We start from the raw sequence: 22338 nt of genomic DNA, 5'->3' as shown, positions 1-22338 counted from the left end.
ACTATATCAGTGGGGGTCTGGTGCCTAGACCTCCACCAATGGCTAAAACTAACTGGCAAATATGTACAACTCCACATGTTGTGCACCTCCAAATAAATTGATATAGCGGGCAGTAGACAGAATAATAAAAGTCGATAGGCAATTCTGTATACAAGATGACACATGCATTTTAACTGTAATCAGAAAAGGCACTTTTAGGCTGTAAAAATGAAGGGGCACAGCAGATTTCGCTTTAAATATTTTTTTAATTTTAATACGTGGGAGGGGGAAAAAAAGGAAAACATGGGTGAAATAGCAAGAAATGTATTTTTTATTTTTTGCAAGTCCAAGAAAATCAGAACTAAAAAGTAGGCACCAACCAAGCGGCGGCGCCTGTTGGGTTTGGGCGGGGCCTTTGGGGTTCGGTCCTGTGACAGTGGGGTTGCAGGGCCATTCTATGGCCTCCCTTCCCTGCTTGTGCTTGCTTTGCGGGGTTGGCGGTCACTGACTGACAGTGTTGAGTTAGTGTAGGAACTCACGTGAGCCAGGGGACATGCACATGGTACATGAGGCAATATGGTTTGATCAAATTATATACCAACATCCTGGCGTTGGTTTTTAAATGTAGCCGAGAGGCATTAGTGTCAACCATAGGTGTGAGGTGCAGCGGCTCCTTTCTCTACATGTCTGTAAAATAAATGAAATACATTTACTTACTCTTTAATGTCTTTCAGTTGTTCTATATCTTGAATTTTCACATAGTCCGGGTCATGTGCAAGAAGATGAATTGTGTAAGGGACAACGTATTCAGGAAGGAGAGACAGCAGCTTTTCTGTATAAATGAAGAAAATAAAAAAAATGCACATCACCATAAGTGTACCAGCTTATAATACAGTTCCCCAAGGAAGTAAATTCCAAGCTAGTCCAGCAGTGCAATCAACCATTATGTACAAATATATAGGATTCATTGACATTGGAAAAAACAAACAAACGCTTTAAACTGCCACAGTTATTTCAAGCAAAAGTCTAAAACGTCTTAGCCACTAGGTGTCTCCCTTCCCTGCAATCTGCTTTATATTGTCTTTTGTTAGTGATATCTGTCTATAGTCATAGATTTTGGACATGTTCCCACTACGGAACATGTGCCAAAATGTCACGAACAGTTCTGCCTGTCCCATAGACCCAATGATAAGCTCAATCCGCTGTCCGCCCAAAGAATTGACATGTCTATGGGACAGGTGGGTGCAGCCTTCACTTGAAAATTTGGTGCATGTTCCGAAGTGGGAACATACCCTTAGCATGCGTTCACACGTACAGGATCCGCAGCTGATTTGATGCTGTGTTCAGTTATTTAGATGAAATCTGCTGCGGATCCGGTACGTGTAAACGTACCCTTAAGGTTGATTACAGAAAGTGGGGCAGAGGCACATCATGTGCAGGAGGGGATTCCTCCTCTTCAGAGTTTTCAATCTCCTGCACATGTGCTGTAGGGAGCCACAGAACTATCAGGACTAGTAACAGGAATCCCGCCAAAGGGTGTTCTAACGATGTGAAGGAGGCGCGGGGCTAGGGCACGGGTGCTCGCTTTAAGCAGCAGTTGAACACTAAAATTCCCTTCATATTGAACGGTTAATATAACCAGACAGGTTGTAAACGTAACTGTGATTTATTCAGCCACCTAAAACATCTTTCAGATGTGTATTCTGATACTGAAGGTGGCAAATAAACATCACATTAAAGTTCAGTAACTAGTTACCAAATGGCTATAGACAAGAAAAATACAGAAGTGTATGTCTGCCTTTCACTGCTTATGAACAGATTATACGCTTCAAAAATGGTTTAACATCCAGTGCCACCGAGTCTTCTACTACCTGCTTCATTCTCACTGCCAATGAAAACATGCATTTAAAGGGTTGCATAATGTCAGATAAAAGTCTGGAACTGGGAAGCAGCAGCCCTCTTGTCCACAGGGTACATAAACTCAACTATTTATCTGAATGGGGAAAAGCTAGAAACTACCAACAGACTAGAGTGGAGCAAATGACATTGTTTATATTCAGTTAATTATTGCAAACATGGATTAAAACACTGGCCTTTAAAGCAGGTAACTATGTCAGAAGAGAAAACAGTTCCAACTTACCACTTACTGCAGCGTGCTGCTTCAGATACTCTCTCCGAACATTAATATTTTTCACCAGACATTGCCTGGCATGTGCTCTCCTCTCCTTCACAGGATCCTTTGCACATAGGGCACAAATTGCCATATATTCCAGTGGAAGTCTTAATCTAGACAAGCCCTTGTGCAGCTTTTGTGCAAACAGTTGCCTGACTTGGTAACACTCATCCTATGAGAAAGAGGACAAAAGACAATGATGACGAAAACCTGAACAACTAAAAAAGGTATTACATGACCTTTACCTGACAATAAAGCCACAGGCGATTAAAGAGTGTCGGTCATGATATTTTACACCACTAAACCAGAGACATCGGTAAAAAAATGTCACATAATAGTTTAAAACACGTATAACATTAGGACAGTGCCAAACATAGTATTTTATACCATCACACAAGTGTCTTATGTGCAGACCTTTGTTCAACAATCGCTCCCAAACCCCTCCCCTTACATGCAACATGACTGATCGACCTGGTGTGAAATTTCATTAACACAAAGTAAGTAGTGCTAGGCCTGTCAGTCGTGATGAAAAGGAGTTGCCAAGAAGCAATTATGGATGAAAAACTATGGCACCTTAGTTGCTAGGCCAGGCCTCTAGGACAGATGCATAGCCAAATAAAAGATAGGATTTATAGCTAACTGACCTGCTATAACTGACACATTGGATATGATGAAGCTTTTTGTGACCATAGTATAGGAAGTTTGAAAGTCTCTTTAAGGGTGCCTTCACACCTACCGTATCGCAGCAGAAAATCCGCTGCGGATCCGCAGCAGATTTAACTAAATGAATGAACACAGCATCAAATCCGCACTTACAAATCTGCTGCGGATCCGCAGCGGATTTGACAGTGCGTATGTAATGCTGTGTTCATTCATTACATACGCACTGTCAAATCCGCTGCGGATCCGCAGCAGATTTGTAAGTGCGGATTTGATGCTGTGTTCATTCATTTAGTTAAATCTGCTGCGGATCCGCAGCGGATTTTCTACTGCGATACGGTAGGTGTGAAGGCACCCTAAAGGAAAAGTCCAGTGAAAATGTTTTATTGAAGAATTGTATTGCCTCCCAAAATTTATACAAATCCCCAATATACACTTATTACGGGAAAAGCTTATAAAGTGCTTTTTTCCCTGCACTTACTACTGCATCAAGGCTTCACTTCCTGAATAAAATGGTGATGTCAAGACCCAACTCCCAGAGCTGTGCGGGCTGTGGCTGCTGGAGAGGATGATGGCAGGGGGACACAGGGCACTGGAGGGACACTGAGCATCCCTCTGCCATCATCCTCTCCAGAAGCCACAGCCCGCACAGCTCTGGGAGTCAGGTCCTGACATCATCATGTTATCCAGGAAGTGACATTACCATGTTATCCAGGAAGTGAAGCCTTGATGCAGTAGTAAGTACAGGGAAAAAAGCAATTTATAAGCATTTCCCGTAATAAGTGTATACTGGTGATTTCTATAATTTTTTTTTTTTTTTTTTTTTGGGGGGGGGGGAGATTCACAATACAATACTTTAATAAAAATTTTCACTAGACTTCTCCTTTAAGTATTATGGATTTAAACATGTAAGCGGGTGCAGTGTTTTATTGGTTGCCATTGTAAAAGCTGCAAGATATTACCGGTCCCTGTCTTGGTAGATTTTTTACCCCAAAGTCAGTGGATGAACACCAAACAGGAAGTGAACTCTGCAGATATGGTGAGCTGACAACACCCCGACCCCTTCCCCACCACCTACTCACAGTTACATATGGATGCAGTCCTTGAAAACACTTACATTGACCACGAGGGCACACAGCTGATACTGTTCTAGGGTGATGATTTCATGGTAACACGGCTCCTGGGCAAGCTTCACAATTGCACAACCAGCTGCTAGCCGCAGCCTTGACATGTCCGGTTTACTGAACAGAATAAAACATAATATGATCAACCAAAAATACCCCTTGTTTGTAATGATACCACACAAAATTCACTAGGTTAATAATCCAAAAACGTAAATTTTATCCATAATTCCCAAAGTATCCCATAAAATCAACACAAACAATAGACACTTAAAAACAAGGTTGGGGGGGGGGGGGGAGGAGGGGTTGAATTATATCAAGATTTCATAAATATCACTGCATGTACAGAACAAGGCTATACTAATGTAAAAAATAACAAAATGCTGTATGTATCAAAACTATTTAAAGTGCAACTGCCTGTATGTAAATAAAGTAAAAAATTATGCACATTGCGTCCTGATTTGTCAATCAAAATCTACATTGCCTATACAAACGTTGTCAGTAAACCACTAACATACAGCACATAAACGCCCAATGTTACACACAAGCCCCTACTCCACCTCACCCTCCAAGGCGTTTCGCCAAATCTTTCTCAAGGAGTGGTGAGGCAGAGGGGGCATGGAACGGTTTATATACTTAGGGGGCAGTGATTTTGACCAATAAAAAAATGCTGCCGTTTTACCAATTTGGCGCTCGGACACCGTGCCCATCCGTTACCTGAGCCGTCCCATCCACAGCTTTACACCACCGAGGGCGTCGGAAATGTGCCATCAGCAATACGAACATAAGGACGAGACCGGCATCGGGGAGGAGCGCATGCGCACCAGAGCGCACAACTGAGGAGGCCATCTTGGTTGAGGGAAAATCTCCTCAACATGGGGGATTAAATAGAGAGCTGTGGGCAATAGGAAAAATGCATGATGTGTTCTATGTATTACTACAATACTGAGGATTTAAAGCTAGAATGTTAAAGTGTCACTGTCGTTATTTTTTTTTTTTTTTTGCAGAAATCAATAGTCCAGGCGATTTTAAGAAACTTTGTAATTGGGTTTATTAGCCAAATCTGCCATTATCTGCATGTAAAAAGCCTTTTCCCAGGTCCCCCCTTCTCTCCTTTCTGTCATCCACTCCTCAGAATCAGAAAATCTCAACTGTTTTTTCATCAGTCGGATCTGTCTGGTCTATGAAGAGGGGCGGGGGGAACTCCTTTTTGAGTTCCCAGCTACTATCTGGTCATTGATACCTATCCCTCACCTAGCGGAGCAGATCGAGACAAATAGATATAGTGCTGAATTTGCAATATAAGAACTTTGATTGAAGATGCATGAAGAGTCTGTTCTGGACCAAGTGCATTCCTTGCTTATTTTCTTATACATGGACATTTGCAGACTCCTATACATGGATATTTGCAGATCCAGCCATAGGACTATAATCCTCTGCATAAAATATGGCTCATTTTGTGAGGTTATTTGTGGGGTTTTTTTTTATTCATTTAAACATTGTATACTCACGCCGATGTGGCTTCAAATTTTTTCTTAGTATTTCTTTTTATTTTGGGCATACCAAACATGGTGACAGGGAGAATATTTTGTGAATGTGCTTATAATCTCCAAAAAGATGCGCACATGCAGCAGATCGTCTTGTATTTTCTATTTTTGGGAGTACATTTTTTTTGCTGGAGCCCGTGTGTGCCCAAATCAGGGACTCACGGGTAATGAGGTGGATATTCATCCCTGAAATTGGATTATTTTTGATTGACACAACCATTGAGCCGCTTTATTTTTGGGGCTATGGTAAATAGATTGACTTATTCTCTTTATTATTTTCATACAATAGTCATTGTGATTATATATATTATTTGAACGGATTGGTAGTGGATGTATATATACTGTCTATTTCACACTTTCTAAATTGCCTGCTGCACTTTGAATTTTTACAGCATTTGTGCTATCCACATAGTGGCCACTAGTGATGTCACGATACCAGAATTTTGAGTTCGATACCAATGCTTAATTTTTTATTTCGATACTCTATACCAATTCGATACCCAAGTATGAGAAAAAGCTACACCCCCAACTGTTTTTATGCTGTTATGGTCTTCAGGTCTGCACTATTATGGTGACATCAGGTTATGGGCTTTTTATTTTATTTTACTATCTTAGAAATAGTTTACATTTTTTTTAAATAAAAGAGCTTAAAAGTTGTCCTACTCTGACTACTGTGACTACTCTAACCTTTCATGTTTTGCCCTGTATGGCTGTGGTGTGCGGGATTATTTTCTGCACTGTGATCTGCAGTTTTATTTGGTATCATGTTTGTATATATGTGACCTTTTGATCACTTAATGAATTTTTTTGGGGGGTGTGATGTGACCAAAAATCATAGTAAAAATATAGTAACCTATATGTAGCTATCCCTCTCGTAGGTAGCCCACAGAGTAGTCAGCTCCCTGTAGTAAGCACCCCCTCTATAGTCAATCCCCCTGTAGTGCTGCAGACTGGAGAGGTGATTCTGCTGAGGGTTGTAGTACATCAGACAGGAAGTATTCACAATGCTGGGAGTGATGGTGCTTGTAATATTCTGTTGGTTAAGATCCAGATGTCTACAGGTTAGTGTGCCCCAAACAGGAAACATTATGGTGGGAATGTTAGTGTCCCAAGCAGGACTGATTATCTGCTGAGACTTGTGGTGCCCCCAGCAGAGGAGACACCTTTAATAACATGTCAGGTAGAAGAGGTTAAAAAAAAAGAGAAAAAGAAGAACAAAGTGGGCCCCACAGGTATACACAATAAGAAAGGGTGCTACCGTGTACCCTATACACTAATACCAATGGAACAAAACAAAAAATGACAGAAATAAAGGATATATAAATCACAGTGCACACCAATGAAATGTAATTAAAATAGCTTCATTAAGCCGGCTAATGGTGCGTTTACACAGACAGATTTATCTGACAGATTTTTGAAGCCAAAGCCAGAAACAGACTATAAACAGGAGACGGGTCATAAAGGAAAGACCAAGATTTCTCCTCTTTTCAAATCCATTCCTGGCTTTGGCTTCCAGAATCTGTCAGATAAATCTCTCTGTGTGCAGGCACCATTAGAAAAGAAATGATAAAAGCAATTAAAATGGTATGAACGGCAGCAGCCTCATAATGCAGGCTGTGCTACACTACTACAAGTCTTGCCACATGCAAGCCTTTACCTAAGAGGACGATGGAGCAAATCGTCAGAAAATGCATAATGGTATATAACAAAAAAATTCAAATGATATCACATGCAATACTGACAAAATACCACCTGCTAAGTCTATGTTCCCATGTAGTAGTGGAGGAAAAACTCTAGGGTATCGCCACCACGTCCTGACGAAGCCATAATATGGTGGCGATACCCTAGAGTTTTTCCTCCACTACTACATGGGGACATAGACTTAGCAGGTGGTATTTCGTCAGTATTGCATGTGATATCATTTGAATTTTTTTGTTATATACCATTATGCATTTTCTGACGATTTGCTCTATCGTCCTCTTAGGTAAAGGCTTGCATGTGGCAAGACTTGTAGTAGTGTAGCACAGCCTGCATTATGAGGCTGCTGCCGTTCATACCATTTTAATTGCTTTTATCAGGTAGGAGAGATCATATATAGGGGAGGTGGGAGGGGTGGCATAATGCTGTCAGGATGGCCCTGGCCCGTCTTCCTGCTCTGATGAACCTTGGACACACACACCGGAGTCCTTGCCGGCAGAATGGAGAAAGGAGGCCATCATTACAGGAGCCGATAGGGTTAAAGACCACAACACAAGACATGTGTGCCTTATCCCCTGCACTGATAACCTCCGACCTCCATTCTGAGGCTGCCGGGAAGCTGCGGGACCCTGGTGTGTGTGTGTCCGAGGGTCATCACTACAACAAGACTGTCCCTCCACCCGCGGACCCCCTCACCCTGCGGCAGGCTGCAGTCATTAGCGGAGGGGATCTGCTACACATAGTAGCCGACCCCCACTGCTTCTGGAACGGGTCAGATGCTGCTGTCAGTGGGACAGCGTCAGCTACAGCTATAGGCGGCACATGCGATCGCTATGTGCCGGCTATAGCTTATCACTGCTGTGAGCGGAGGGAGGGGAGGGACGGAGGAGGTGACACCAGGGGGCAGCACCCAGAGAACATGGCCAGCGCTCAGTTAGCCGCCGGCCATGTTCTCTGCTTTCGATACCAGGAAATCCTGGTACCGAACCGTATTTTTGCCCGAAATATCGATAGTAGTATTGATATTTCGGTGCATCGTGCATCCCTAGTGGCCACTACTAACAGTGTTGCTTTTGGCAACGCTAGTGTTAATTACTGCGCATGCGCATAGAAATACAACAAACGTCACCATCATGTGATGAGAGTGCAATCACATGATTACCCATGTGACCGGGGAAAAATGGCGCCGTAGCCACGCCGGCGTGTAGTGAATGATCGGATGCCGCCTGCTCTAAGTGAGTAACCATGTCAAATGCTGTACATCTGTTTTATATCGTCAATTACTCTTTTGATATAAATATTGGCAGTGAGGGACTTTAACTTCACCCTTGAGAAAGTCCTGGTGACGGAACGCGTGGGTGGTTCTGGTCTGACTATCTGGGGTAGCAGTGTTCACTTTACATTTTGGTTTACCATGCCTGTATTCTTTGTTTGATTATCTTTACTTAATACTTCATTTTCTTTGTTTTTGGGGTATTGGGATTTATTAATTGAGGTTATTACCATTTTTTCCTTGGTTATTGCTTTATTTCTTGCTGCTCCCTATATATGTTTATGATAGGTCAGTTTTCCCTGTGTTGTATCGGAACCAGTGAACAGTATTGTATATGAGTTTTTAAGTGTTTTTAAATGTTTGTCCCTTTGCATTGATGTGTATTAAATAAAGATTGTGTACATTTTTCTACCACTGGGATGTGCAGTTTGCTTTTTCCAGCCATTTGTTGTTAGTAGGTCCATGGTGCCTGTCAAAGGAGAGAGCCCGAGATGTGAATGTAAATTAACTCTTTGTTCTCCTGTTTTGCTGCTTAGTTTCTCCATAGGAAAACCATGAAGACAGGGGGGAGGAGCTTCAAACTGCTTTTTCATAATAAAAATTCATTTTTCGGCTAATAAAACCAATTACAAAGTTTCTTAAAATCGCCTGTACTATTGATTTCTGCAAAAAAAAAATTAACGACAGTGACACTTTAACCCCTTCGTGCTGCAGCTAGTTTGGGCCTTAATGACCAGGCTAATTTTTCAAAATCTGACCTGTCTCACTTTATGCTCTTATAGCTCAGTGATGCTTTAACGTATGCTAGCGATTCTGAGATTGTTTTTTCGTCACACATGGCACTTTATGTTAGTGGCAAAATTTGGTCACTACTTTGTGTGTTTTTTGTGAAAAACATCAAAATATCATGAAAAATTTAAAAAATTTGCATTTTATGAACTTTGAAATTCTCTGCTTCTAAAAAAAGAAAGTCGTAGCACATAAATTAGTTACTAAGTCACATTACCAATATGTCTTCTTTATTCTGGCATAATTTGGTAAACATATTTTACTTTTTTAGGGTGTTATGGGGCTTAGAAATTTATCAGCAAATTATCACATTTTCGTGAAACTAATTTTTTTAGGGACCAGTTCTTTTTTAAATGGATTTAGAAGTCTGGTATCCTGAAAACCCCCATAAGTGACCCCATTTTGGAAACTACACACCTTAAAGAATTAATCTAGGGGTATAATGAGCATTTTAAACCTACAGGGGCTGGAGGAAAGTATTCACAATTAGGCAGTAAAAAAAATGGAAAATTAAAATTTTCCAATAATATATACGTTTAGATTAAAGTCTCTCATTTTCAAAAGGAATATGAGACAAAAATGCAGGTTCTCTTGAGTACAACGGTACCCCATATGTGGGCGTAAACCACTGTATGGGCACACAGCAGGGCTCAGAAGGAAGGGAGCGCCAATTACCTTTTCCATTGCAAATTTTGCTGAAGAAGTTTCTGAGCGCCAGGTGCGTTTGCAGTGCCCCTGTAGTGTCAGCAGAGAGAAAACCCCCCATAAGTCACCCCATTTTGGAAAGTGCACCCCTCAAAGAATTCATCTTGGTGTGTGGTGACCATTTTGACCCCACAGGTATTACAGGAAAGTATTCAAAAGAAGACAGTAAAAATGAAAAACTCGAATTCTTCCAATAATACGTTCGTTTAGTTTGAAATTTCTCAATTTCACGAGGAACAAGACGAAAAAAGTACCCCAAAATTTGGGGTACTTTTGAGCATTTTGACCCCACAGGTATTTGAGGAAAGTATTCAAAAGTAGACAGTAAAAATGAAAAACTCGAATTTTTCCAATAATATGTTCCTTTAGTTTGAAATTTCTCAATTTCACGAGGAACAGGAGAGAAATGTCACCCCAATATAAGTAAAGCAGGTTCTCCTGAGTAGAACGGTACCCCATATGTGGGCATAAACCACTGCATGGGCACACAGCCGGGCTCAGAAGGGAAGGAGCGCCAATTTACAGGAGCAAAACCGCAGCTAGTAATGGTAATCAGAATAGCGCAGTTACTAAAATAAGATAAAAAAAAATGAGATTACAGGTAATGTGGTGTGGTTACGGACAACCAGGGGTGGTTATGGGCAACCTGAGGTGGTTACAGGTAATCTGGGGTGGTTACGGGCAACCTGGGGTGTTTACGGCAACCTGGGGTGGTTACAGGCAACGTGGGGTGGTTACGGGTAACGTGGGGTGGTTACGGGTAATCTGGGGAGGGGTTAGGGGTAATTTGGGAGTAAACTGCAATTATTACTATAATAAAAAGTGTGTGTTTTATTTTTTTGTATGTTTGTCACTTTTTGTACTTTACATATTCATTTTCACTGTATTACTATGATTACTGTGATATTTTCTATCACAGTAATCATAGTTCAGTGACAGAGACCAAATTGGTCTCTGTCACTTTAAATTTTCAGAGTTGGCTGGTTGTGAAGCGCATGCGCACTTCATAACCAGCCAGGACGTCGAGGAGGACGGAGCTCCAGGAGCAGGTGAGTATATGGGGAAGGGGGGGGTGACTGGGGGACGGGGGTGAAAGGGGGGGTGGGGGGCGACTTGGGGGGTGGGGGGACATCACTTTTTATCCCCGGTCACCAATCATTCATGGTGACAGGGGATAAAAAGTGCCGGGAGCACATGGTACAAGCGATCAGCGGTATATAGTATATACCGCTGATCGCTTGTACCGGGACTCCACAGGGGGGGTCCCGATGACTGTCCCATGCTCTCCGCTACCTCCGGTGCCGGAGAGCATGGGGCTTTCATTCATTTTAACTTTTCCATCGCTGTGAACCGACATTAGTCGGTTCACAGCGATGGCGGCGGCCATCTTGGAAATGATGGCCGCCGGGGGAGGGGGGTTAGTGATCGCCCTACTAGGGGGGGCTGATCTGAGGTCTGGGGGACATTTATTTGATGAAAGGCTACAACGTTAATAGCGGCGATCGTCGGTAAGGGGGGGGGGGGGGGGGGGGGGGGCCGGGACGGACCCCACACACGGCCCCAACCCCTCAGCTACCTCCGGTAGCCGGGGGGATGGGGTGGGGGCCGTCCCGGCCCCGCAGCCTTATTCTCTGCCATCGCCGTAAAAAGCTGATTGCAGCAGAATAAGGACCATTAGTGACCGCCGTAAAAAACCGTATCGGCGTTCACTAAGGGGTTAAGTATGTTGTATGAATAAAATATAACTATATGACATAATGTGAACTAATAGAGTGAGTGTGCGAAACTGTGCCATAAGTGAACAAGGTGAATAAAGAATTACCATGATGATTATTGAATGAACAAGTGACTGCGGAACTAACATGTGTAATGTGAGGATGAAGTGTGCAAGAAAGAGTGAAATAAATAATGAATGACGAATAAATTGAAAAATATGGAATGTGCGGTGAAATATGAAAAGTGCGAATGTGTGATCTGAAGTGAAAATATGAATAAAAAACCAAGGCTGTATGACAAATATGAAAAAAAGTGTAACAAAAACATAAAATGTCAAGGAGGTTTTCCCTAAGGGTATAAACCCACACACCGTATATGCAGCAGATATGCAACAAATACGCAGCAGATTTGTTGGTACAGATTTGATGCTGTGTTCAGTTATTTAGATCTAATCTGCTGCGATTTTGCTGCGAGTTTGCTGCGAGTTTGCTGCGTATCGCAGCAGTAAATACGCTGCATATACGGTGTGTGGGTTTATACCCTAAAGGAATATTTATTTCCCTGAGGAAATCGCCCCAAAATCACTGCAAAATACAATAAAACCAAAAACGCTGTGACAAACGTGATGCATATATGTGAACTGGCTAAAATTAACCAGAAAAAATGTGAGTGTGTAAGAAAGTATGTGTGACAATATTAATCCCTTAAGGTCAAAGCCAATTTTCGTTTTTGCGCTTTTGCTTTTTCCATTTTATGTTTAAAAGTCCATAGCACTTGCATTTTTTCACCTAGAGACTTATATAAGCACTTATTTTTTGTGAAACCAATTGTACTTTGCAATGACAGGCATTATTTTTCCATAAAATATGCTGCGAAACCGGAAAAAAAATCATTTGCGCTGTCAAATTGAAAAAAAAAAAAAAACGAATTTGTTTTGATTTCGGGGAGATTTGCATTTTAGCCGTTCGCCCTATGGTAAAACGGACATATGTAACATGTATAACTTTTCTTTTATCTGATGGCTTTCAAAAAATTCAAACCATTGTTAACAAATATATGTTCCTTAAAATCGCTCTATTCCCAGGCTTATAGCGCTTTTATCCTTTGGTCTATGGGGCTGTGTGAGGTGTAATTTTTTGCGCCATGATGTGCTCCTTCTATCGGTACCTTGATTGCGCATATACGACTTTTTGATCACTTTTTATTACATTTTTTCTGGATTTGATGCAACCAAAAATGCGCTATTTTGCACTTTGGAATTTTTTTGCGCTGACGCAGTTTACCGTGCGAGATCAGGAATGTGATTAATTAATAGTTCGGGCGATTACGTGCGCAGCGATACCAATTATGTTTATTAATTTGTTTATTTAATAATTTATATTTATAAAATGGGAAAAGGGGGGTGATTTGGACTTTAATTAGGGGAGGGGATTTTTTATGAATAAAAACACTTTTTTACCTTTTTTTTTTTATAAACTAGAAGTCCCCCTGGGGGACTTGTATATAGACAGCACTGGTCTCTCATCGAAATCAATGCTTGGGGGGGTGGGGGGGGGGAATGAAGAGATCCGTCCCACTAGACACCAGGGATGCTGTGTACAAAGCACTTCAATGCAGCTGTCAGGTTTGACAGCTGCATTGAAGTGCTTAATTAGCCGGCGCAGTAACAGGACCCGCGCCGGCTAATAGAGGCACTGCCTGGCTGCAGATTGCAGCCGGGATCGGTGCAGTTCACAGCAGGGTCCCGCCTGAACACCCCCCGCGGCACCATGACGTACCAGGTACGTCATGGGTCTTTTAGGGGTTAAACATGTGTGAAAAGGAACAAAATATGATGGGAAAAAAAAAAATTATTGAAGATAAATAAGTGAATAAAAAATTAAAAACAGACAAAGCTCATTCACAATGTTATAGTGTAGCTCACAACCATCTATTCTAAGCAGAACACACAACAGAATTGTATACTCAGATTTTAAAATTACAACACGACAATAACTTGGGAACATTTACCTCAGCTTTCCATGTTCTGTTAAATCTCCATCAGCATGCAAAATGGCTGTCAGAAGTCGTAATGTAGAAGTTCCAGATTTACTATGGTTATTTTTCATCCCCAATAACCAACGCACCATCATCTTAATTGCCTGAATCTACATGAAAAAGAAGGGTGGGGGTGGAAACATAACCTCATATAAAAAGATATAAAAAAACATGCTGATATGCTCCCCGCACTCTCTGGTACAGTTCAGACTCGCTAATTGAGTTCACCTGGCAGACCCAGTAACCCTATGCTTACTAGTGATTCTCAGTGGAAAGTATTATAGAGCTCCACTGTACACATACAACAAAAAATATAATCGATGGTTTTCAAGACTGTGTTTAAAGGGGAACTCCAGGCAACCTTGTTCCCCCTCTGGCACTTTTCACATGGTTTTATAGTAGCCCTGCTCCTCTGTTTTTCATTTGCTCCATCTCTTGCTGTTCCTCTTCCCCTTCACTGCTATTAGATTACATTTCCAAGTAGTCTTTGCAATAAACCCTCAATAAGCCCTTCTGCCCCGCTCCATCCTCTCCCACCGCCTTTACGCCCAAATAAATTAATGTGAGACAGTGAGTGGTCATATGGTCTTCGTCTCCTGAGCCGGTGGGGGGAGTGACCGGCAGAGGGAGCAGGAGAAAGAGTGAATTACAGGGAGGCCAGTTTTCTTTACTTCCCGGATGTCAATCAATTACAAGAGTGGCAGAACTGCGCAGACACGGTAATACATTATAAAGAGACATCTATATAAATTTCAGTGTTTTTTGGTTTTTAACAAAAGATAATTTTTCCCTATGCAAAAGTTCCCCTTTAAGGGTACATTTACACATACATTGTTTTCACAGAAAACACTGTACATCGAATGTACCTAAAAATCATCTTTTATTGCATAGCAGGCATCAAATGAAGTGAAACCAATAGCAGTTTCACACACTAACGCACTTCAGAGCCATAAAATCTTGTTGGATGTATACAACCTAAATATATCCTACACCACCACCCAATCCACAGTAGGTTAGGCTACGACCACATATGATCACATGCTTTTTCCTCTAACCTTCAATATGCACTGGAGCTAGGGCTGGGCGGTATACCGCAAAAATACCGATACCGTCACTGGCGTCGGTTAACCGACCTCAACTCTGCCAGGACGGTATCTGCGGTATTTTTCCTCCCCTCACCCAGCGGCCGCTTGCTCTGCTCCCCTCAGGCTTCCTCGCGTCCCTCTTCCTCCGCTGCCTGGCCTGGGTAAAACTATTCTGCTGTCTGGGGGGCGTGCGCCATGTGTGACGCTCGGCTCAGGACACTGTTAACAGTGCTGCTGGGGGTAAGGAAGAAGGCTGGAGATGTGACAGGCTGTTTCCAGGTAGCAGCTCCCCCTCCAGTGTGTGCTCATCGCTGCTGCCGGACGGCTCTGGAAGCTGCACTCACAGCGAGCTGTGGCCCCCCTCTCCCACACATACAGTGGCTGCAGGGGGTCAGGTATAGGTCAGCACATCCTCCCTCCACCGGGCACCGCACTCTGTCCCGCGCAAGAATCCTCGGGGGCCTGTTATCATTTGTCAGTGTTGGAAGCAGCCGTGTGCGACGCTCTGCCCGGGACACTGACAGCAGATATATGTGACAGGGAGGATTCCTGTGCGGGAGAGAGCGGTGCCCGGGGGAGCAAGGAGGTGCCGACCCCATACCTGACCCCAATTGTATGTGCTGGGGGGGGGGGGGGGGGGGGGGGGTCAGGGCAGAACAGCAGGTCTATCTCCTGTCTATCTCTGTCCTGTCTATCTCCTATCTGTCCATCTCCTATCTATCTATCTATCATATGTCTCCTCTCTCTATTATCTATCTATCTTAGAAATTCAGAATGAATGCAGCACTCATGTAGCGATGAATGTGGTGCCAGGCGGTATAAACCAGCGACCACCCGGTATAGGTAATATAAATCAGAAGAATACCGCAGCACTCATGGGATAGAATTCAACACAACGTGTTTGGGGAAATAAACACGTTGTGTTGAATTCTATCCCATGAGTGCTGCGGTATTCTTCTGATTTATCTATCTATCTTAGATAGAGAGGTTGATCGATAGACAGCTATAGCACACAATATAGGCAGCACTGTGGGGGCCAGCAGACAAATCCTAGACCTTGGATCAGCTAGTAAAAAATACTCTGCAGCACTCTGATTGTAGTAAAAATGTGAAAATGTGGATTTATTCCATAAAATTATGTGCAGCAAACTTCATAAGTAAACCACAGGGTTTTGGCGTCTCCTATGTCTCCTAAGTGCCACTTGAAAATGGCATAGGAGACGTCGAAACGTCGTGTTTCAAATGGGTGTGGTTTTCAAAAGGGGGCGTGTCATAATTATTGCTCAATTTATCGTTACCGCGGCAATATGTACGATAAACCGCGATATTAATTTAGGCCATTATCGCCCAGCCCTAACTGGAGCAATATCAAATGCTTGCAAAAACTTACATTTCATTTTACATGGCTTAGCCATCATCTGCCATAAAACTACATAACTTACCTTAACCAATGTCTCTTGTGACACTTCCTCATCAGGAACCCAGAGTTTAGTGGTCTTTCTGCCTGGGCACTGATGGGTGAAAAAGATACATGTAAAGTACATATAAACAGAGGTAGGTACATAAGAATCAAGAATCAACATAAATATCTATAAGAGTATGTAAAGAAAAACTTACTCGGTCAGTCATTAACAAGTCCTTTACCACAAAGTTCGCTACCATTGACTTCAGTGGGCCTGCAAACTGATCAGGTGCGAGTTGAGCTATGTGACCAATGGTTATTAGGGATATGATAAGTGACTCCGGATTGCTGGGATCAAGGCTTTTATGTAATGGCTAAAAAGGGAAAAAGAAAATAACATTGTTCTGTTCACAAGAGGGCACTGTCCGTAGCTAAAAACAGCTTGAAGAGAAACTAAAAATAAAAGTCTAAAATACCAACAGCAAATGACAATACAGGAGAATCAGAACACTGATATATGCATAGACTGTACTTTATTAATCTAAATCTCGGTTCATTCCATATTTATGGGCTCAGCAAGCGGTCCTACTCGGTGACTAACAGTCAACATGGTATGCACATTAATATGAGGAAGGGAAGGTCATTAGACATGTGAAGCAAAGAATAAAATATACTTTTTTGGCAGAGCTCACATCTGCATTGGAGCTCCATTCGGAAGTGCTCAGTCACAGAATCCATTTATTCAGCACCCGAGCAGACCAAAAAAAACTAAACCAAAACAAAATGCAGTATTTTTGTGCACTCAAATCCTGCTAAATAAGCAGACACCAGATGGACCCCATTAACGACAATGGGATGTGTTGTGTAACAGGCTGATGAGGCCCTGAATGGAGGCTCTAATGCAGATGTGAATGCACAGATGACAGATTCCTCATAACTTTAGGTAATGCCTGTAATCTATACCTCAAATATTTGGGCAAACTGTGTTTCTTTGCTGGAAAATATTGCATGGATACAGTGGATAGAGTACTTGGCTTGGCGAAGAGGCCCCTTTTTAGCCTTCTGCTGTAAAACTGGAAGCAAAGCTCTAAAAAAAAATAAAATGAATAATAATAATGAATTTTAAAGTATTAACTAGGGATGGTCCGAACCCACCGAGGTTCGGGTTCGGATGAACCCGAATGCTCGGCAGCAGATTCCCGCTGTCTGCCCGCTCCGTGGAGCGGGCGGATACAGCGGGAGGACCGCCTGGAAAACTGGGATACAGCCTATGGCTATATCCCAGTTTTCCAGGCGGTCCTCCCACTGGATGCGCCCGCTGCACGGAGCGGGCAGACAGCGGGAATCATTACCGAGGGTTCGGGTTCGTACGAACCCGAACCGAACTCGGTTCGTACCATCCCTAGTATTAACCACAGAACAGTTGTCAAACAATACATATAATTTAGTATAATACACGCACAGGCAGCAGACAGAGCTTCCTTGTACTAAAATTATCAAACCAAACCAAGACTTACGATCTAATGTGTGGAAAGTCATCTTCAATTTTGTTGCCAGTGTTTTTGAATATCTGCAGTGCCGCCTCAGCTACCTTCTCATCATCCATCTTAAGACAAGCTAGGAGGGATTCAAAGGTTTCAGCTGAATGAAATGAGATGGGATGTGTAAAAGACAGCACCTAGGAAAATAGAACAGACAGTGTTATTACAGCATGGTGGATTAGGCTTCTTTATGATGCTATTGCTGTTCTCCCATAAGACGACTGCAGGAAATACAAGTTTATCATATATGGCCTTGTTTTTAGTCAGAGAATTTTGCAGTTATTACCAGTAACGGCCACATTGTAATAACTGGGGTTTCATTAAAAACGATATTCATGTCATGGTCCCTACATTCACTTACAAACATAGTAGCCATGCAGCAGGTTAGACAGTTATGCAAAACTACCGCAAAAAATGTAATCAGGTGGGAGACAGCAGAGTATTACGGCCATAGTAATGATGTAAATTTACTAGATCTTCCAAAAGAAATTGAACATGAAAAAGAAAGAAGCTGCAAATAAAGACCAGTAAGTAAAAGAAAGTGTAAAAAAAAATATAAAAGATTGTTCAAACTAGTGCTTTACCTTAAGTAATTCTAGGCCAGCCCTAATGGCTTGATCTGTTGGTACGCCTTCCTCTTCATCATCCACTGTGCCATCTATTGATTTGTTCACCAGCTTAATGAGGGAACTTTAAAGAAAACATGCAAGCAAATGAGTCTATACTACTGACCATGAAGAAACATACTGTATATCAAATGGTACTGCATTTCTCACCCCAACACAGGGCCAAAATACGCTCTCTCTAGGACTGCTCCATAGAGACACAAATATGACTAGCACAGACAGACAATATATGAACAAGCTCGATAACGGAGGGGTTATCCTTTTAGATCCTACACAGTTTTTGCCTTCCTAAATTTAGACGTTACTCTTTATTACAGTAGCGCAAAGATTTGAAACGTTTGAAAGCTCCCGGCATCATAATGAATGCTGATGCTGGGAACTCTATGGTCCAGACCACAGAATACTGTCCGCGCACGGACATTATTGTGTGGACGTGGCCCTTAAAACAGGATGAGAAGCATGTAAAGGGGTTATTCAGGCTTAGATAAAAATGGCGACCTTATTCCAGAAACAATACAACCTTTGTCCTCAGTTTAGTTGTGGTTTTTCAGCTCAATTCCATTGAAGTGAATGGAGCTGAATGAGAATACCACAAACAAACACACTTGAGGACAGGGGTGGTGTTATTTTTGCAAAAAAGTGTCCGTATTTTTTCCCTAATCCTGAATAACAACCTTTAACTGTGATCTTCTCCAAATTCACTCGAATGATCAGAGAGCATCTGAAGAATCTAGGTCCAACTATTATTCCCAAGACAAGTGACAGTAACACAATCAATAACATTTATATGTATGAAAACAGTATACAAAGCTTTCAATTCAATGTCAATACAAATTTAACTATTCTTAAATATTAAAGTTTAAATGGAAATTATTAAAGTATTAACATTTGACATATGAGACAGCTTTACTAGATCAAGTTCCCTTGTTTATATCTGTATGCAGCTTCACACAGCAATAAACATCAATGTCACAACATCCCATTAGTAATGGAAACCAAACCTATCAATTTTATTGCCGGCAAATATGTAAAAATAAATAAAATAGGTAAAGGGATACCACATAATCAATCAAGAACACATTGAAGCAGACATACAATCTGTGAGTAAACTGTTAAGCAGCAGCTTTGGGACCTAACTAACTTCTCAACTAACTTAAATACATTTATTGAGCAAACTTACCCCCTTCTGATATGCTGCTCTTTCCCTCCCATTGTTGACAGCTCATTGTGTAGGTTACAGACCACCAGATGGTGTATATACACTGTATTATATACATAACTATGCGTACTATAGCTATATGAACACCAGCAAGACCACTGCAGACTAGTGGCGGATGGTAACATAGACAAGATGATGTCAACAATGTGAAAAAGAGTGTTTATAAGGAGACGTTTGCTAAATAAATGAAATACGCCATGATGGGAAAACCCCTTTTAAGGGGTTTTCCTGCAAAAGTTTTTTCTTTCACTGACACAATGCTCTGTGCTACCACCTCTGGTCAAGGCAGGAACTGTCCAGAGCAGGAGAGGCTTTCTATGGGGATTAGCTACTATGCTGGACAGTTCCTATTTGCTGCTATCTCTGGACAGAGGTGGCAGCAGAGAGCACTGTATCAGACTGAAAATAAAACATTTCCTGCATGACATTTAGTAGCTTATAAACTAGGGAAGACTTGAGATTTTTTTCAATAGAAGAAAATTACAAATCTATATAAACTTTCTGACACCAGTTGAATTGAAAGAAAAATGATTTTCACTGGACAATGCCTTTAACTCCAACAAAGCATTAGTAATAGATTATTTTCTCTTTTCAACTGACAAGGTGGTAATAAATGAATCAGATATCCCCCTTTGTGTCAAAATCACATTTCAGTGTCAAAATTACATTTCATCACTGGAGCAGATCCTGTGCACAAATCCTTTCTTATTACAGATGTCAGGAAACGCAGCCCCTCACCTTATTGACTCAGTGTCTATGTGCACAGGTGCGATCCGTTCAAGCAGAAACTTCATCATTTCCAGAAAAGGGTTTGTTGGCTGCTTAGGATTACCCAGCTTCTTTGTAATATCACGCTAGTATATTCCAGAGGATTCAGGAAAGAGCAATGGATTAGCTTAATCTTTATATCCTTAATATTTTACCAACTGCTTCAATTATTACTTCAAAGACATGCGGCTCTGTATTCAATTGGTTTACATCAATTAGGCAAACAAACCAATTCTGCAATTAATAATTAATGAATGAATAATAATAAATTTTACTGGCACACAGCTCCAAATAAAATCAACTTGGCAGAACTGAATCCATTTAGCCTGTTTACTAGACATCGCCACACTGAATTTTCATGCTTGTGTGCCCCCACCCACTGTTTCTTAGAAGTAGCAGTACTATACTAAAGCCCTAGGTATTTCATGGAATGATGGTCTTCATTACCCATCACAGGGTGGGGAGGGGGTCACCAACATAAGCATCAAGAAGGAAACCCAGCATATCGAAAAGGCAGCTTAAAGGGGTTATCCAGCGCTACAAAAACATGGCCACTTTCCCCCTACTGTTGTCTCCAGATTGGGTGAGGTTTTAAAACTCAGTTCCATTGAAGTAAATGGAGCTTAATTGCAAACCGCACCTGAACTGGAGACAACAGTAGGGGGAAAGGTGGCCATGTTTTTGTAGCGCAGGATAAACCCTTTAATCTTAACGCATCAGGTTATAGCACAAAAGCAGGGCAGACTGATCGTGGGGAAAGTTCAAGGATTACTATTCATCGTGTAAGCGGTCCTACTCAGTGATTTTGTGCAAAAGTATCAATATAAAAATAGCCAATCACTTGACTATTTAGCCCAAAGATTTAAATGAATAAAAGTTATCCTGGAACTTCTCCTACAAAACTAAGTATCAACCTACTAAGCTCTACCATTAAGATTTTTTTTTTAAAACCCATAACCTGGCAGCATACAATGCATTTTACGAGTAGCGCCGCAAGCAAACTGCTCTACTACAAATATAGTTTGTGTTAAAGTTGTGACACTGTGTCTGAACATAAGTAGTGCAAGCAATTGAGGTAAGCAAATTCTATGGCAACATTTGCCAATCATAAATCACACAATTTATTTAGTCTTTTAAGTCATTCTGTTTTTAAAATGTTCAAACTCATTCCAGACAATGCTGGGGAATCAACACTTTTTTGTGTACAAATAAATGGACATGTCTCATGTAGTAAACGAGTCTTATAGATTTATCTAAATTTAGTCAGCATCACTATCTCCCAGTGCACATAAAAAAAAAAAAAAGAAAAAAAACAACCTCTGGCGTACATAGAACATACTACTTCATTTTTTTTCTTTCAATAAAGCAAGCTTGCACAAATATTCACCTGGGCAGATTGCATTCCTGCTGCACAGTTTTCATTTTCCGCCACTGCTCAAGTCCTGCTGGTGACCGTTCCTCTGACTACCACTGGTGTCAAACTGAGGCCCTCAAGCTGTTGTAAAACTACAATTCCCATCATGCCCGTATAGCCAAAGCCAAAGCTTTGGCTGTCCAGGAATGATGGGAATTGTAGTTTTGCAACAGTTGGAGGGCCTGAGTTTGACACCCCTGGACAATACCAAATTTACAGAACCTTTGAAAATCCAGAAGTCAATGTCTTCTATGCATTGCTATTAAACACACTCTCAGCAATGCAAATAGTGACTTCTGGCTTCTGTACTGGGGACAACCAGGAGAGGGGTCACATGGGCACCAGCGGGACCTGAATGGTGTCTAAACACGGAAATAACACAGTAATAAGAAAAATGGTAAACAGTTTATAAAGCTGGCAGCTGGTAAGTAACTAGGGGTTCTCTTACCACACAAACTTCTGCCTGCTTGCATGAACAGGTTGGACTGACAAGCTTCTCCAGTTGGCCTCGAATTTTTTCATCTTCTTCTAAAACTTGGGTAAATTTCTTTAAAAAGTCTTGACCTTTACCAGGGTCTGGTAAGT

General features: G+C 41.6%; 1 protein-coding gene across 5 annotated transcripts in view; it reads right to left on the bottom strand.

Annotated features, from left to right (window-relative positions):
* The window catches only part of PDS5B (PDS5 cohesin associated factor B), a 108506-nt gene that overhangs the window by 6957 nt on the left and 79211 nt on the right, over nt 1-22338 (bottom strand). For all 5 annotated transcript variants that reach the window (XM_069969900.1, XM_069969899.1, XM_069969902.1 and 2 more), the window contains 11 exons: nt 22202-22338; nt 20310-20425; nt 18311-18416; nt 17703-17863; nt 17149-17272; nt 16401-16559; nt 16226-16294; nt 13672-13808; nt 3930-4053; nt 2120-2324; nt 697-811 (listed from right to left, as the gene is read on the bottom strand). The exon at nt 22202-22338 is cut by the window's right edge and continues 3 nt beyond it. In XM_069969900.1, the coding sequence (XP_069826001.1) occupies nt 697-811; nt 2120-2324; nt 3930-4053; nt 13672-13808; nt 16226-16294; nt 16401-16559; nt 17149-17272; nt 17703-17863; nt 18311-18416; nt 20310-20425; nt 22202-22338 (1453 nt within the window). The remainder of the gene's footprint in view (nt 1-696; nt 812-2119; nt 2325-3929; nt 4054-13671; nt 13809-16225; nt 16295-16400; nt 16560-17148; nt 17273-17702; nt 17864-18310; nt 18417-20309; nt 20426-22201) is intronic.

Source organism: Dendropsophus ebraccatus, chromosome 5 (assembly GCF_027789765.1).
Source record: "Dendropsophus ebraccatus isolate aDenEbr1 chromosome 5, aDenEbr1.pat, whole genome shotgun sequence".
Taxonomy (NCBI): domain Eukaryota; kingdom Metazoa; phylum Chordata; class Amphibia; order Anura; family Hylidae; genus Dendropsophus; species Dendropsophus ebraccatus.
This window is presented reverse-complemented; position numbering and strand designations above follow the sequence as displayed.